The following is an 18,971-nucleotide window of genomic DNA, read 5'->3' as shown; positions in this document are numbered from 1 at the left end:
AATTTCCAAATATTGCAAGGTGGTTCTCAATAAGAAGTGAAGATGAGAATTTGCTGTGTAGTCTTGAAGTTACAAAATAAAAGTGAAGGGATACCATTATAAAAAAACAAATGGTAGTTTCCACACTACTTAAATATCGCCATCAGTGGCGTAGCCAGGAATTTCGTTCGGGGGGTGTCCAAAACCAGGGGGGAAATTAAAAAAATGGGGTACAAAGTAATGGGTTTTAAACTAATTTTAACACTTTTCACAACCGAAAAAACTTCATTTGTTAAAAAAATACTTTGTAAATTCATGATTTTTCAATAATTTGTTTTCTTTTATTAAGGAAAATAATTGTGCTTTTAAATTTCGGGGAGGGGGGTCCGGACCCCCCTTTGGCTACACCACTGATTGCCGTATGCAATTCACGTTCTACTTATTTCATAGCCTCACCAAAGGACTATGAGTGCGCCACCGGCAGTCACGCCATGCTCTCACCATTCAATTAGCATTCATCTATTCTGAGAAGAGCATCGGAATCGTGGAATCTCCCTCATCCTTGCAGACAGTCAAAGTGCGATGGATTGTTCGGGAGGATGTGCTGAGGAATCGAGCCCCACGGAGGCCAAGGCTGCGGCTATGTTGGTGCTTGGTGCGGGCCCCCTGGTGTTGGGCCTATTGCCTTGGGCAGTGGTGCGGGCGAAGAGAGGTCCGGAGTCACCGTGGGGCCGACTCACCGTTTCCCTGCTCCTCTGCTTCGGAGGCGGCGTGCTCCTGTGCACCACCTTCCTGCACATGCAGCCAGAGGTGCGCGAAGCCGTTCACCACCTCCAGGTAATAATAGGGTAGTTTCCTTCATCAAAGAAAACGAAAGGCATTGATTGCGATTCGTTACCCACCATTAGTGTATTCATAATATAAAAATTATTTGGTTTTAGAATTTCCAGTTTAGACGAATGGTAATGGTCAATTTTAACCGCATTCCAAAAAGTCTAGATTGTCGCCCATGCGATGCCACTCCACGTGATGTCACAGGGACCTAGTTTCTACACGAGTAGATAGGAGTTTTACATCGTCTGAGATTATCAATGCATGCATGAGGCATAGAGCTCAGGGAAACATGTCTTAATAATCACCAATTAAAATGCCTATAAGGTCGGAAAGTTTCCTTCGTTTGATAGGGTAATAATAAGCCTTATTTAAGCCAATCGCTACCTGCTAGCAGAGCACTCTGCTATCTGCTAGCAGCCTGCATTGCACCATCGCTCAAAGCCTCACTCCAAGATCACCTCACACGGTGACAGCGGGAACCAGAATGACGTCACACGGGGTTTTCCCTGCATTCATACTTAGCCGTCGCGTTTTCGCGTGCTTGAAATTTTTCACTTTTCATTTGATCGTAAAAAATAGATATCGTCATTAAAAACTCTAATAGCGTGAAATAAGTACTCCAGGAGTAATAATCTGTCGATTTAGGCAATAAAAAATAATAGGAAACAACCCTATTGTAATTTTAAAAATATGAAAAGGAATAGACCATTGTTTACGTTCGCAGTGTCACAAATTTGAAAATGCCTGGTGGCACCGTCCTTCAACCATTCAAACCTCAGCCGCTAACAGCGATTGTTGACGCCATGTATATTTTGGTTCAGTGTTTTTATATATGTGGTCTGGCGTACATTACGTATCAACAGCTTGGTATTTAAGAAGTGCTGTTAACTTGCACAGGGAAAAGATATTGTATTACCCCAGAGCTGTTTCTGGGAGAAATCAAATTTCAAGATTTTTCATTTTGAAAACTTGGAAATTTTACACTCAATGATTATTATCTCGGTAGCTAAATAGTTCGTCATTAAAATTTACTCAACAAAATAATATTTATTTTACATATCTCCTAAATAGAGCTGAAAGTTTAAACATTTTTTATGTTTCTTTGAAGCAACATTGGGTTATAAAGGGTATTTTTCGGTGATGAATTTATGCCACAATTGAACTGAGAAATTCAAGTTGCTCTAAATTATTTTAGAATCAGAACTGATAATAAAAACTAAACTCGATACGCCAAAAAAAGCACAGTGCAATATAAAACAGCTCAGCAAAACAGTTGTGTACATTACTATGGGGTTATCTTCATCTGTCTGGCCAGTGGCGCACCGAGGGGGGTTATGGGGGATAAACCCCCCCCCCCCCCCAGAGCTCTTAGAAATTTTTAAGTTAAATCTATTTTACTTAATTGGATTAATATTGCGTATAGAATACGGTGAAGATTAATAGAATATCCCTCAGGAGGCCGTAAAACTGAACATTTTGAACCGTTTATCTTAATTTTTTCCGACGGAGGGCCTCATAACCCCCGCATACCCTGGTGGATATGCAATACCCCAAGCCCCCCAGCATTAGTTTCTCCTGAAACCCCCCCTAGCCTTAACACCTAGCTGCGCCCCTGTGTCTGGCTAACTAAACAGGTAATATCGGTTTTCAGGTTTCGTACATGATAAATTCACTCCGAATGATTAAATCGAGGGGGGCAATAAAAAGGCTAGAATCATCTTGGAAAAAAGTGTATCATCAATGGTAGTGTTTATTATCCTTCCGGTCACTCATATAAAACTTCAAAAACTTTGGTTGTGAAAAATAATATGCGGACCGACTGCAGAATACCAATAGACTCTTCAACAAAAACATTCACGGCAGATATGCGTCGATTCAATACGATTTGATTATTCCGATAATCGATTTTTCATAGTCGTGGTCCTTCTTATACAAGGCAGGTCGTTGCGCATCTAGTGGTGATGTAGGCTGGAGAAAATTTCGTGTCAAAAGCTCATTATTCAAGCAGTACTGCTTATTTTCACAAGGAAATAGTTAATTTATGTACATTTCCCTTTGATTAATCTTCGCCGTTGATTGAACTAACGAAATAATCTACGTTACTCAATATTATTTTATATTCGCACATTTTAGATTAATTGTTTTACAAATAACCGTATAATTCATGTAAAAAATATGATATTTGTATCCAAGGAACCTATATATGCCGTTTTACCTTCCACTGCATATGCTATTAAAGAGAAATTAGAAACAAAAGTTTTCCATATAAAATCAGCACGGCAAAACAGAAGTGAACTTAACGCGAGACGATTTACTTCTTAGTGGTTAATGTTAAGTTAGGGTACCAAAATCAATATTTTATCAAATGAAAAGCTTTGCTGCAGTATTTTCAAAACCGCATGAGTAACGTCGATAATGTTATTCTGAATCTCCTGAAATGAAGTCAACGCTGTGGCCATTTCAACGACCAGATATTGGGCAAAATTCCATTCAAAAAATATATATTTGTGCCTACTATGGAAGTTTGAATCTCTTAATAAAAAATGCAATGACGAGTTCAAAGCAAATGTTTTGGCCGTGACGAGACGCAGATGAAAAAATACGACCGTTTCGCCCTCACTTTGATTATTATTCAAGTTTATACCACCATTTTCTTCGTAGAGTATTTACTTTTATATCTAACCACTTCCCGAATAATGTAACTTATGATAATATAAACAACTTTTATATCTAACCACTTCTTGAATACTGTAACTTGTGATCATATGAACAATAAATGGCACAACTCAATACAGCACTCCGAGGAACTCCAGAAAATTTTCGCATACATGTTTACAGTTCACCATTCTGAATTTTTGGCATAGATTGTAGTTCCTTGCAATTTACCACGCTGTCTATTCAGCTCTGTTCATATAGCATCTGTTGTAACCCTCCCTACAGGACTCAGGCCTCCTACCTTCACTTCCGTTGCTTCCAGAACTTTTCCTCTTCGCCGGATTCTTCCTCGTCTACCTGGTGGAGGAGATGGCGCACGCCTGGGTACACGGTAGCGCCATCGGCGGAGCTGCTCAGGACGCCGTGCATCGAACCGTCGGCGCCCGCCGCTGCTCCACGGCGTCTGTGATGCAAGAAAACGAGGGCCCGGCCCTGCGCCCGACAGTTAAAGAAGTCCCTTCCCTTAAAGGTAGAATGACCAAACTTACGGATTTCGCCGGACCTGTTTTTTTTTCGTAAATATGTTTATATATTAACTTCTCTCTCATTGAGAATAGTGGGTTATCCCACACAAATACTGGTAAATATGTGAATGCCCCTTTTTCTGAGTAAATATTTTTAAAGCTAATCACATATGTATTTATTTATACATTTTCGCCAATACATTCGTGATAGCTTCCAGCTATCACGAATTTATCAGCTATTTTTATGAAATAAATCTGTACAGCTTTCTGTATGTTTAAATTATAATGTACTATTATTATTAAAGTAATTTACCGATTAAGGTAGGTTTTCATGGAGTGCTTAAGAAGAATTCCGGGAGCCTCCCCTTATATCATGCACTTCCCTCTTCAGTGCACAATAAGACCTACTACCTTTCATTTTATCTAAAAATCCTATTCTTTTCCTTCCTCTCCCTCGTTTACCTAAAATTCTTCCCTCTAACACTGTTTTCAACATCCCATCCCCGCTAAATACTCGCTCCATCCATACCTTCTGTCTCCTCCGTATCTCATCTAAAACCTGCCTCTCCTCACCCACAATGTCCAGCACTTCGTCGTTCCTCCTCCTCTCCGTCCACTTCACCTTCTCCATTCTTCGCCACACCCACATCTCGAATGCCTCGAGTCTTCTCTCGTCTCCTTTCCTCAGTGTCCACGTTTCTGCACTGTAAAGCGCTACACTCCAGATCATACTCTTCACTAACCTTTTCTTTAAACCATAAATGATGAAAATACCGGAACGATTATTTTTTATCACTGGCGTCTATAAACAAGGAATGCGAGCTTAGAAAAGCAGAAGATTAATCTATTTCGCTGAAAAGTTCGACAGTTGAATTTCTAGTGTTTATGCATTCTTATGACTGGGTTTTTCTTATAACTAAAAATAATTGACAATACCTTTATATACAAAATCGTACCTAAAGGGCCTTGAAAAAGGTTTCATCAAATCCTTATACTGGGACAAGGAACGGTCAAAGTAAAGCCTATTTACTGTAAACATGGAGGATTTTAGATGTTCTCAGGCTCTTTTCAATGCTCGGGTTTCTTTCTTCAAATGTCCCGCTTATAAAATTTTCAACCTTGTCATCTTGTTACAAGGTTTACTGGCCGTGCTTGCCCTGTCGTTCCACGCGGTGTTCGAGGGCCTTGCGGTGGGCCTGGAGTCGGACGCCTCGAGCGTGTGGGTGCTGTGTGGAGCCATAGCAGCGCACAAGTTGGTGATCGCCTTCTGTGTTGGTGTGGAGCTGGTGTCGGCCCGCACCCGGCCCGCCCTTCTCCTCGCGTACGTCGCCACCTTCGCCATGGTCACCCCACTCGGCATCGGAGCCGGAATCGCTGTCACAGCCTCACAGGTGCGTCACAAGTGTGCTTGACATTGCTACAACAACACAACCTTAATGGACACCTGGATGAATAACTTTTATACAGTGTGCATAATCAAATAAAAACGTAACTCGGTTGAGTACAATGTTTACCCAGACGAATACCACAACAATCCACTAGGAAATTTTCGCAATTATTTCGCTTTGGTTAATTGACATTAGTATTATTAGCTGTGCTGATGGTGATATCGATTAAAACAAACTTCAGCTGGTGCGAATGCTTTCGTATCACAAAAATAATGTTATAATTAATAGGCAGATTATTCATGAGAGGGGTATATTCCGGTACAACTACTCACGTGATACCCAAGGAAAGTCACAAGTTTCTCGTGATTTTCATATGCATTGTAGCTATAATTACTGGGAAATTCAACCTCAGTTGCATTGCTTTAACCATAAAATTTTTGGGGTTGTTCACTTCGACGGCATGGTCACCCCACTCGGCATCGGAGCCGGTATTACCGTCACAGCCTCACAGGTGCGTCACAAGTGTGCTCGACGTAATTTTATTACAACAGTACAACCCAATTGAACACCTGGATAAATAACTTTTATACTGAGTGGCTAATCAAATAAAAACATAACACGGTTGAGTACAGTGTTTACACAGACGAATGCCACAACAATTTAGTAGGCAATCTTCGCAATAATGTCCTGTTGGTTGATTGACAACAGTATTATTTATTAGCTTTACAGCAGCTGGTGATACTGGTTAAAAGTTTTGAGCTGGAGGGAATGCTGTCGTACCACAAATATCAGTCAAATAAAAACAATTATACAATTCATAAGAGTTTGGAGAAAAGTTTGAAGATATTCTGGTTCAGCAATTCGCCTGATAATCAAGGGAAGTCACGAGTTCTTCGCATTTTTTATATATATTTTTGCAAAAATAACTACGAAATTTTGCCCTAGTCATATTGCTTCAATTGGAAAAGTTTTTGGGGTGCTCTCTCCGAGGATGCACTAAAAATATACTAAACTTATCCGATGATGCTAGAGCCCTTCGAATCCCCTCAACCTGTCAGCTACTTGCTTTTTACAGGTATAACCGTAGTTTCCTTAGGGACGAGAATATTTGCTGGTATCATAGTCCAGTAGAGTGTTAGTTTTACGGTATGGATCCGATCCGAAGGACAGATCGTAAAGTTAACTCCATTTTATAATAATTTTTAATTTGTATTGTCTTCGAAGTCAGTTTAAGGAATGAAACTGCGGCAATGTCAAAAATATGTTTCTTAGTTACATAAGGGGTGCAATTACGTAACGGATGATATAATGCGCGAGTGGTAGTAAAATCGACGAAATATGAAATTTTAAAAATCACGTGAAATATTGGCATGATTCTCTATACGAATCCATCGTAAGTCAAACCCTTAGTAAAAGGAGGAACTTACTCTACTAAAATTCGTCGCTATTGGAGCAGAACCACAGAAAAAGGAAAACCGAAATGAAACCGTCCTTTTTCAAAATTAAAATGACAAGAGCTTAAAAGCTTGCATATTAAAAAATAATTTTATGAAGAAAATACATAAATCAACGAAAATCTAACTTTATTTTAACGGCGATTAAAATTTCTTTCGCATCTTTTGCAACATTTTTTGGGACCCCGTTCTTTGACTCTGATTTTTGTAGATTTGGATCTTTCGCTTAGATTTCGGATTGGGCGCCTTTCTTAATTATTTAATATCTATAATATTTTAAAATATAATATTTTTTCCAAACAATTTTTATGTAGTTATTATTTATATTTAAGTAGGAAGTTGGCTAAAAAGACAATAACCTTGTGATCAAACTAACTTCTGTGCAACAATATTAGGAAATTAGTCACATGTAACTAAAATTCAGACAAAATATATGCACAAAATTAATTGGATTAAAAATTTATCACTATTATGGCTTTTAAACTTGTTTTAGGAAGCACATAAATTTTTAATTTGTTTATTCCATTCAAGCGATAGTTTTAAGTTACTCCAAAGTATTTAGTATCTTTTGCCATTTTAATGACGAGCCAATTCCAAGAGTGTGACGAGCATTCTATAGTTTGATACAGAAAGGTAGCATCAACGTTATTACCATCACATATGTCATATTAGATTTTTTTGTTTTTATCTAAACTAAATGCAAGATATTATAATAAAACCAGATGGAACCAGTCGTAAACTGGATTCGTCAAGCTTCATGCCATTGACCACTACCTTCCAGGTAAAATTACATAATTCACGTAATTTGAGGCCACATCATTTACAAAAGTTACTGCCTTGTCTTTGAATTTATGGTTGCACAAATCATTCACGTAAATTAAGAAGAGCATGCACAAAGGGTAAGAAAAAAATACTTTGCTGTTCCACAAACTAAAATATATATTTGCGACCGGTTTCGATATAGCGTATCATCATCTGACCGCCATCACACGCTATACGGGGTATCAACGAAACCGGTCGCAGATACATATTTTATTATGTGGAACAGCTAAGTCTTTTTTCTTACCCTTTGTGCATCATGAAGGAGTTCGACCATGTTACGCCACCCACCATCACATTTAACAAGAGTATACTTACGACCAAAAACGAATCCCTGAGGTACACCAGTGCCAATGCTGCTAATAGTACTAAAGAAGTTTCTAACATTTTTGTTGAATAAATAACTTCGGAACCAGTCAAGAGATATACCTCAAGCACTCTCAAATTCTTTTGTAAGTATTTTGTGGCATGAATTCGAAGGCTTGAAATGTCAATGAAAATAGTCCCGACTCCTTTATTGGCATTGACACCGTAAACATCGGTAGCATAGTTCGTTAATGCACATTCGGAACCACCTGAGAAACCAAACAGATTCACGCTAAAAAAATATTGCTCTATGAGGGTACTTTAGAAGTCAATTTAGTAATTTATTTCTCAATCATCTAGGACTGAAATGAAATAGGTCCGTAATGCCCGCCCATTCTTATGCACGGGAAACAGGACCAGTGCTGTCAATGCAAAAACACTTCCTAGTAATCGACTGTCAATGCCAACTTTCTCTGTAGATTTATCTTGAGAAATAGAATTTAAATCGGCCGTTTATTCATGAGCTGTTACATGAAAGATTCAGGATACTCGTACATAAATAGAAGTCTTCTGAATTAAACTTGTTTCGAATATCGTTAAATGTGTGCGAGGCTTCAAAAACACTAATAAAATATTTATAAAATTCTTCTGCGAAAGCAAAGGAATCATTTACTACTCCTTCGACATACTAAGTTTCAAGTACATTTGGGCAGGGTTCTCTTCCCCAGTCAAGTCTATGAAAGAAATCCATTTTTTTCTTATGTCTGAGTTGACTTTTCGGACCTTGTTCAAGTAGTAATCATTAAGAGACATTTTGGTTTCCGGTAGCAATTTATTCTTGTATTTAAGGTAATTTAAGAATTGATAAGTGTATCAGAGTTTTTCTTCAATTTATAACAGAGTAAAAAAAGCTTGCCGATTCTTTATTGATTATTAAACAATCAGCAACAATATCTCCTACCCTACAATAGGGTAGTTTCCTTCATCAAAGAAAACGAAAGGCATTGATTGCTATTCGTTACCCACCATTAGTGTATTCATAAAGTACAAATTATTTGGTTTTAGAAATACCGGTTTAGACGAATGGCAATGGTCAATTTTAGCCGCATTTGAAAAAGGCCAGATTGGCGCCCATGCGATGCCACTCCACGTGACGTCACAGGGACCTAGTTTCTATACGAAAGGATAGTAGTTTTACATCGTCTGAGATTACCAATTCATGCATGAGGCACAGAGCTCAGGAAACATGCCTTAATAATCACCTATTAAAACTGCATAAGGTCGGAAAGTTTCCTACGCTTGATAAGGTATTAATAATCCTTATTTAAGCCAAGCGCTACCAGCTAGCAGGGTACTCTGCTACCTGCTAGCATCCTGCGTCGTATCAGCGCTCAAAGCCTCGCCCCAAGGTCACCTCACTTGCGGCAGCGGGAACCAGAACGACGTCACACGGAGTTTTCCCATCATTCATTCTAGCCGTCGCGTTTTCGCGGCTTTGAAAATTTTCACTTTTCATTTAATCGCAAAAAATAGATATTGTCATTTAAAAATCTAAAAGCGTGAAATACGTACTCCAGGAGTAATAATCTTTCGATTTAGGTAATAAAAAATAATAGGAAACCACCCTATTCCCAGGGCCTCCACGACGCGGCTACAACGACCGACCCTGGAGCCTCCGTGGCCGTGGTGGTTTTGCAAGGCATGGCTGCCGGCACCCTCATCTACGTGGTTTTCTTCGAGGTGCTGCAGCGCGGTGGCAAAGCGTCAGAGGATGGAGAGGATGACTCGCCACTTCCAGGGCCGCCAGGCAGGGCCTCTGGACTGGTACACCTACTGGCGGCGCTCTGCGGCTTCCTCGCCACATACGGCCTGCTCCACGTCGGTAAGTCACACTCTTTTGTTCATTCACCGATCCTCTCATTACGTCGAGACTTTTTCGCAACGAGGCAGCGATATAAATCTCGCGCGATAGCTCACAGCAGAATACGATTTTGTGGCTGGGGAAGCCACAAAAAAAACAAACTCCAGTTGCGGGTGGAGTGACACTTCCGCAGGGTTAGTATCGTAATCGTGCATTTTCTCTGCACGTAAGCTTTCGCAGGGACTTAATTCACTCGAGAGATCTTTCGATGGTCTCCGAGCCCATACGCGCGTTAAAACTATGCAACCCGTTACGACATATCTAGCGGAGAATTTTTGGTTAGCTAGTATGTACTAACGAGTGGCGTAGCCAGGAATTTCGTTCGGGGTGGGGTCCAAAACCAGGGAGAAAAATTTTTGAAAAACAGAGCACTAAGTAATGGGTTTTAAACTAATTTTAACACTTTTCATAACCGAAAAAACGTCATTTGTTAAAGAAAATTTTTTTAAATTCATGATATTTCAACATTTTGTTTTATTTTATTAAAGAAAATAATTGTGGTTTTATATTTCGGGGGGGGGGGGGTCCGGATCCCTCGCACCCCCCCCCCCCCCCCGGCTACGCCACTGGTACTAACTGAATCAGAATGTTCGGCCGTTTCAATGATTAATGTGCATTTCAAACGAAACAATGAATAATTAAGATAAACAATCATTACGTAATATGTTTTTTTCCCCAAAATTGTTATCCTCAACCCCAAAAATGTTTCTTAGCAATGCAACTTACGCCACAAAGGATGATGTTTGGTTTTCGGATGCACTGATAAACTGAATGTGCTTAAATGAATTCTGAAAAATCTATTATGTAGAAGTCCATCACAGCTAAAATTTACACATACATATTTCTATAAATGTTCTTCGTGGTCCGGTATTAGGCTTTCATAGCAAAAATAAAGCTATTTAGCACTTTTCTGGCTTTATTAAAGTCACCATCAAATCAGCTTGATTTCCCGAGTGGCTAACTGCCTTTTGATTTTCTTTAAGTTACGCGGTCGTGAGAATCTTGTCTCGGCTTTTAACCAGCAATCGCTTATCTCAAGGGAAAAAATTGGCTTAGCTTTCATATTATCATTTGGAGATGCAGTTTTAGAATTTAAATTTGGGCATTAAACGACTTACTCATCATATCGCACGGTCGATAGCGTCGTTATGAGTTGACGACATTAGCGATCGTATAAAGAGATTTCCTTGCAGATGCAGTCTTTTTCGCAAATAACCAAGAGGGCCCGCTGATAAGGCTTTTTAAATCCAAAACACGAGTAATCTCTGTGCAATGTTATTGTCATATTTCCTTGGAAGTGCTACGGAGCGATTACCCTAAACCTAACGAACACGATTTCCCAAATTTTCCCTGACACACTATTGAGCCGTCGTTAATTTTATTTAGGTTTTATTATTTCGGTGTAAGTCAACGTCCACATGCCAAAATTGGTAATTCAAGGAGATCTTTTTCTAGCCCATCCACGTCCCATGATAACACATTTATTTTTCTTCCTCAATTCCATTTTATAAATGTAACGGCGATCCTGGATCCTGCCCTTTTTTGTGCCGAATTATCACGTGAGGGAGGCAGTGAACGTATTCGTGAAATATCAATCACTATTTTGCAATCCTAGTATTTTAAGGTCATCATCATCTTTAATTCATTTCCCCTGATAAAAATATTTATGTTTCTCCTAATTCGATGTAGCTATCAAGCATTGCATTCGCACTGCCTAAAGAGAACCTCAGTGAAATCTTTTGCATCATGCGGCATTCAAAAGATGTGTAACAGTTCTTGATTTCGCCTTATTACCCCGCAATGCGATAAGTAAAAGTTTTCGTGATTCTCGTAACCCATAGACCCGCTTCGTTGGTTAAATAGACTGACTTGAAAGCTAACTGCGCAATTATTAAGAAACTATGGGTGAAAGTACTCCACTCTAACTGCAAACCATGGTTTCATGTGTTATGTTTCACCGATTTCTAAAATAATTGCCACTTCAAAGAAAACTACTCATTGTTCTCCAAGATGAGACACAAGTTAACCACTGGAAAAATGATGGTTTTACTCTTAATTCTGCTCGTGATCTTCGGTTGAAAAAGCTACTTGTTTCCAGCTTACCCTATACATACCTCTTCCCTGAATCTCGGAGAGGGGAAGAAACGGAAAAGAAAAGTATGCCGAAGCAGCCGCGATGATGAGCCATCACGGTAAGTTCTAGGAGAGGAGGGAAAAAGAACAGAAGAATCTCGCTCCTTCATTAGTGCGATGCGCAGCGGGTTGAAAACAATAAATCTAGCTTAAAAATGTAACTTCGAGTTTTTAATTCCGAGGCGAGGACGAATAATCCACATTGAAGGCTGTCCAAGTTATATACAACTGAATTTCTTTACCATGAGGTCAGTTCTCTTGTTATTCTCCGCCAATTTGAACGTAAATCTATGAAATCTGGAGAGTAAGCATTTTACGATGTATAACTACGATAAATTTGTTTATTCCGCGGAGGAATCTCGCTTCAGAGTTGATTCTTTCCATGGGTACCTATGCATAATTTTATTCTTACAGATTATTTTGAAATGAATACGTTTTATAATAAACCCCTGCATAATTAATGTTTGCCTATTTTAAATATTAACCATTTTTGGCTACAATTTTGGCTGTTGAAAAGATAGAAGTAGTCATCGCTGGTCATCGCCGCTTGGCGAAGGCCACAGAAGTCTCATTCCTGCAGTCGTTTTGATGTTACATGAGGTTATGATTCCATACGGCAGGTGTCCTCAGCGTCTGTAGGTAGTCCTTTTCCGGATTAATCGACGCGTGGGTACACTTCCTATGACGAAAGCTAACTCAATTGTACTGGAGACATCCATGCATGCGTCTAGTTGATTCATAATGCAGCACAACTCGACCAGGACATATATGGGAAGGATAGGAAACGAGACCTTCGTCACCCAAAGATAACAAGACAAGAGCGCACCCAGAAAAGGATTCTGCAAACTTATGAATGTTCAGTATAGGTAACATGGATATTAATTGCTTCTTGTTTGATGCACCTCCAATATGACTGCAATTTTACAATTTATTGTGACGTAGCTGATGCGAGGGTAATCCTCTCCCCACATGTGTCAAAACAGGAAGGAACGTTTTTCAATCATTTTCAAGGGAGAGAGACGATCTTTCTCCGGCATCAATTAATATGTTAAAGTTTTTATAGGCCTAAGAAGGCTATGTTACTATCACGAGAAAAACAAATGAAACCAGAATATTCACTTAAGGAAAACGTATAATACAAATAGATCCTTTTATGGGATTTCGGGGAAATAACAGGTACAAAATATATTAAACGAGTCGCAGAAGAAGCCATTGAAGATGAAGCCATTGCCTCCTTGTTATTTTTCCGTTTCTGCCTTAAGACCGTTTTCCACGGAATTTTTTGAGCAAGCCTTGTACAAGCGTGGTCATGTAAAGCGTTGAATTTTATGAATGACTGAACCAGGGGCGGTTTGGCCAGGTCGGCTGGTCGGCAATCGCCGATGGCCCCGAGCTTAGGGGCCCCCATAGCGTCCTTATGAATAGTTAAGTTTACGTGAAAGGTGCAACAAAAAAGAGTCAGATTACTTAAATCAAAGTTTTTTCGATGATAAAATTCTACGCTTTCATTATCTGCTTTATTTCCAGCATAGTAAGTGTAAAAAGATTAAATAAAAAATTACAAACATTAAATTGGGGTGCCAAAATATTAAATGAAGGTGTCAGAAGATAATGAGAACCATATGATTTCTTGTAAGGGTTATTCGAAAAGGTCATTGTAGAGGTTTTTATTACAGTGCAATTACAAGGAATAGAACCAGAATAAATTATTAAAGTTTGTAATCCCTGAAATTCTTATTTTTCATAGTATTTTTATCTTAACTGTGGTCGAACTAGTGTGTGTAGGCAGCATTAAGGGCATACTTATCTTTTTGTGGATACTATTTACTTTTTTCTGTGCTTTTATATCGTACGGGGAGCGATACCCCCAAAAAGGAAGTACATGCCAGTTGAATATAAGCACAGGTATTTTTTTATGCAACGATTTTGCGCTAGAGTTGTGCTGATAACCCAAGCAAAACTACTGTGACACAGATTTAAGTCTATTTGTTAGATGTAAACCTGATTTCATTCATTGACCACGGCTCTGATTCATCATCAGTCTACTGTAGCCTATGCTATAGACGCAGGAGGCCTCTTCTCCTTTGCTCTCTGTTGGGAGGGAGGTTTCTTGTGGTGTGTGGCGCGACTTGAAACTTCCCAGATGGGAATGCATTTCCGCGCTCATTAAATTCTCCTCCACGCTTCAAGGGCTAACTCTGAATGAGGGACTTCCCTCCTCTAGTTGACGCGATGAAAAAATGACAATGGAAACGTCGCGATCAGATAATCAAAGACAACCCTTCTTAATTCAGAAATTAGGTACTTCAAAACGTGAATCAAAGGTAATGACCATCTTAAGCAATTGTACCATCATAGTTTTGCCTTGCTTATTTTTACCTTAAATCTGTATTAACTTTTGGATACAGGATTATATTTAAATGTTTTATAAACACGCACAATATACACTTTCCAAGCAGATTGATATGAGCAAGGGTGGTGCTGTGTTCACTCTGTCATTTAACGCAAAGGTTAGATTGGATACCCTATAGTTGGTTCGGCATTATTGTGAATAATAAACTACCTAACTCGAAAACTCTCGATTCATCGAGTTTTCTCGGTGGTTTCATTGTTTTGCCAGATGGAAATGAAAGAGGCAAACGAACTCCGGGACCCTCGATGACAAATATGTGTGTGAACTGAAGCAAAAGCGTTTGAACCTAACCTAATGGATTTAGACCGGACTCATGGTGCTGGAACGTTCCGGCACTGGTTAACAAAAGATATTATTTTATTATTATTACAGTATTCTACCGATTAAGGTGGGTTTCCATGGAGTATTAAAGAAGTGAACTGGGAGCCTCCCTTTCCTTCCAGCGCTGCCTTCTTCAATTCACTGTAGGGCCTACTCCCTTTCAATCTACCTAAAAAAAATCCCATTCTTTTCCTTCGCTTCCCTCGTTTCCCTAACATTCTACCCTCTAACACCATTTTCAACATCCCCTACCCGCCAAGCACTAGCTCCATCCATAGTAAATATGTTGGAGAAATATACTTGTATAAACAAGTACGTCGTAGAGAGATATATTTGCATAAACTAGTAACTAGTTAACGTCGCGTGGCAATGATGTAACTGGATCATGTGGTTTAGAACATGAAAAATATCGATCTGCCATAACATTTCCACCATTTTACCGCAAAAGAACAAAAGATATAATAGTCAATTAACACTTTTATCAATGTTATCGCCACAAAATTTCTAATAAATATATTATCGTGACTAAAACAAAAAACTGTAATAAAATGTAAATAATAACTTGTAATAAAAAACACAGACAGTAATATTACACTTAAAAAAGTCAAGGAAAGTGCGTTTCAGCACTGCTAATTTTGCCTTGACGTCACTGCCGGATAGTAAATGGAGGATAGGCAGGGGGGGATAGAATAAAAGATGATAACTGGGAATAAGATCGTTGATTGGAAAAAACAGTGAACCTGATTGAAAAACGGTGAGCAAGAAACTTCAAACTCTCTTCCAGCAATGTGCACATCTATAACTGGCAGTGAGGAGAAGCTCCACTAGTCACTATTGACTATTATTGTTACAGTATTCTACCGATTAAGGTAGGTTTCCATGTAGTACTAAAGAAGTGATATGGGAGCCTCCATTTCCTTCCAGCGCTGCCTTCTTCAATTCACTGTAAGGCCTACTCCTTTTCAATCTATCTAAAAATCCTATTCTTTTCCTTCCCCTCCCTCGTTTCCCTAACATTCTACCCTCTAACACCATTTTCAATATCCCCTCCCAGCTAAGTATTCGCTCCATCCATACATTCTGTCTCCTCCGTACCTCATCTAAAAGCTGCCTCCCTTCGCCAACCACATCCAGCACTTCGTCGTTCCTTTTCCTCTCCGTCCATTTCATCCTCTCCATTCTTCTCCACACCCACATCTCGAATGCCTCCAATCTTCTCTCGTCTTCTTTCCTCAATGTCCACGTTTCCGCACCGTAGAGAGCTACACTCCAGATCAAACTCTTCACTAACCTTTGCTTTAAACTCTTACATAACGATCCTCTCAGAAGCTCCTTCCTGTTCATGAACGCCTCCTCCGCTAATGCAATTCTCTTCCTGATGTCCTTATTACTGTATTCGTTTTCCTCTATCGTACTGCCTAAATAGTTGAACTGCACAACCTGCTCAAGTTTTTCACCACCCACTTTTATCTTAAGTATCACATTCCTCGCTCGTGATGCTTTACAAAACAGCATAACCCTAGTTTTGGTGGTAAGATGCTAAGAACACTATTGACTGCCAACACGAAAAAAATCTACCCGTGGCACTCCCTTAGACTCTCCCATATGACACCAGCGCACCGCTCTCGTTTCGCGCTCGAGCGGGCGTATCCCTCTTGTCTCACTTTGATCGCCGTCGCATTATTTCGAAGGCGCCATTCCACCGCTCTCATTTTCGCTTCGCCTTTGTCACCTGTTTCGCTTCGCATCCGGCGGCGGTGCGCGAGTCATCGATAGGCCGCGGCGGATGACGCAACACCTCCGAGCCCCTTCTCCTCGAGTTCCCACAGTCACCGTGACGGAGGCGGCGCAGCGGGCGGCGGCTGAGGAGCTGTGTTTACGCTGCCGCGGGCTTTCGCTTTCGTCAAAAGCACATCAAAGGGGATGAGGCATTTCATTCCAGGCGTCTCTCGCTGCCTTGCGGCCCGTCACGAGAAAGAACGCGCGTCTAATTGGACAACGGCGCAACGGCCCGCCATCGGAGAGGAACAATTCGTGTTGACACTCGCTTAATGGAATCCATTGTGCAAGGGATATAATTCTCATAGCGAGAACAGTAGGCTGTTAACGGATAATGCGTTTTGCAATTCGCTTTAATGCATTTGCCTTCGATTATTACGCAAGGGAAATATTAACAATGCAACGGAAAAATCCCTGCTCGAAGAACATTATGGGCAACAAGTAGGACGCGAACCTTCGATTCAATCCTACGGCACTGTCAATGAAGATTATGAGCATTATCAATTAGAATATTACCATGGAGATTGATATGATATCTTACCATTTAGTATAAAATTTCCGATGCCATGGTAAAGAGCCATGGAACCGCGAAGAGCGGCACTTAATGAAAGAAAAACCGTTATTTTATTGCAAATGTCCCCATGCTGAAATATTGCCTATGTGCAGGTGGCTAATAACAAGCAAATATATAAATTACTACGATAATTCACATTTTTAATTTTACAAGAATCAGATACATGATAGCGAGATTCAAATGCATAAAAATACTGAAAACAAGTAGGTACATATTAATCAAGAGTTTATATAGAAATAAAGAGAATCGGAAAATTGATAAGAAGTGTTTATTTAGTGATGCTATTCATGATCATATAGGCAAGATAGAGCCAAGTTTGCCAAAATGTCCGCAGTAGCGGATACAGAAAAAACTCAAGGGGGAGGCGCAAAATATATCTTGAACTACCTTTACTTTTGTCTTAATAACAAATAATTAAGTCACATGCAAAGTTTAAGATCTTTTTACTTAAACTTATAATACGCATATACAAGAAAATCCCGTCTTATAATTTAAAAAAGGTACAATTTTGGTTCTGCTCTGTTAGGCAATGCGGACGGCCCCGCAAGGGGGGGGGGGGGGGCGCGCCCCCTGAGCCCCCCATTTTTGTCTACCACTGGATGTTCGGGATTTGAGGAGAGGGATCAACGCTCGGAGGAAGGGAATTGAGATTTAAGGGGAGGCGGGAAGAAGTAATGTGTGTTAATCTGGGAACTGGTGTAAGAAATAATTCGGAATGAACTTATGAAGTGAATGTTTGATGCAAGTAACTCAATACTTAGTGGATGAAATCTAAAGACAGACGAAATTTTAAATTGGTTTGGCACGTGCAAATAGAAGATCTCCAAAATAAATAAATACTTCTGCGAAGCTCGGAATGAATAAGGCGTAGAAACAGGCTAAGAATCACAGATGCCAAGAATACAGAAGAAAACGGAGCCAATGAAACAAAATTTAAATGTCCAGGAAGCATGGTAATAGAGAATTGGAAAATTTGGAACGTTGTATATCCGTTAAATACAAATAAATTGGATTAATTTGAAACTAACGCGGGTAATCCATGACAGAAAACAAGGGAATAATGCGTTGTCTGAACTATGTTACAGCGTCATCGTAATTTATGCAAGTACGCATTGCTGTCGTGAGACACCCTTTGTCTTCCGAGGCCGGCAGAGAAAACATGTGACTTCGGAATAATCCCGATAATAGTACGGAAAATGAATAAAAAAGCTATCAAAATGCAACCTTAAAAATGTATGCTCTACAGCGCCTAATACTACTTCTTTTTCCTGATTCTTTATAAGCGTATAATTTATTTCGGGTATTATACCGGTTAGGTTGGGTTAATATGAACGATTTTACGATTCACCGCGGCCCATTCCCCTTTCTCTTTGTGAACTTTTACCTTTTGTTCCCGGTAAGGTCAATTGCCTTTCATGGTCCATTTTCTCCTCCCTTTCCCCGCTATGGGAATAAAATTTTCACTCAAAATAAGAAAGCTATGAGCTTCATTTCAGGAAATTCTTTCCACGAAATCAGCAAATTAGTGGTCCTCCCCGTGACGACGATGTCGACATAAGGTATAAACGTTCATTCTCAAATAAAATATAAACAAGACCCATTATTGGCTTCTGCGGATAGCGTCTAAGATTTAAACGGTAAAATCCGAGATCACGTGAAACGTGAAGGAGTCTTATTGGCTGATTACGATGGTAGCGTTTATTTTTTATTAATAATTTCGATAGAAATTTTTTCTATAAAATTAAATACTCACGAAGGAGGAGAATCAGGGCTTAAACTGTCATTTACAAATCATTATCGGAGCCAACTTTTCCTCTGATAACTTTTTCCTATTTTCAATAATAGGTAATAACGGAAGCTCGGTGCTTAGT

At 39.6% G+C, this 18,971-nt stretch overlaps 1 protein-coding gene across 1 annotated transcript in view; it reads left to right on the top strand.

Moving 5' to 3' along the window:
* Positions 1-497: 497 nt before the first annotated feature.
* The window catches only part of LOC124160506 (zinc transporter ZIP1-like), a 29,702-nt gene continuing 11,228 nt past the window's right edge, over positions 498-18,971 (top strand). The window contains exons 1-4 of the mRNA XM_046536365.1: positions 498-816; positions 3,754-3,997; positions 5,130-5,383; positions 9,595-9,841. Of these exons, the coding sequence (XP_046392321.1) occupies positions 562-816; positions 3,754-3,997; positions 5,130-5,383; positions 9,595-9,841 (1,000 nt within the window). The 5' untranslated portion in view covers positions 498-561. The remainder of the gene's footprint in view (positions 817-3,753; positions 3,998-5,129; positions 5,384-9,594; positions 9,842-18,971) is intronic.

The sequence above is a fragment of the Ischnura elegans genome, chromosome 6, assembly GCF_921293095.1.
Source record: "Ischnura elegans chromosome 6, ioIscEleg1.1, whole genome shotgun sequence".
Classification (NCBI taxonomy): Eukaryota; Metazoa; Arthropoda; class Insecta; order Odonata; family Coenagrionidae; genus Ischnura; species Ischnura elegans.
Note: the sequence above shows the minus strand (reverse complement) of the source record. Positions and strands in the feature narration are given on the sequence as shown.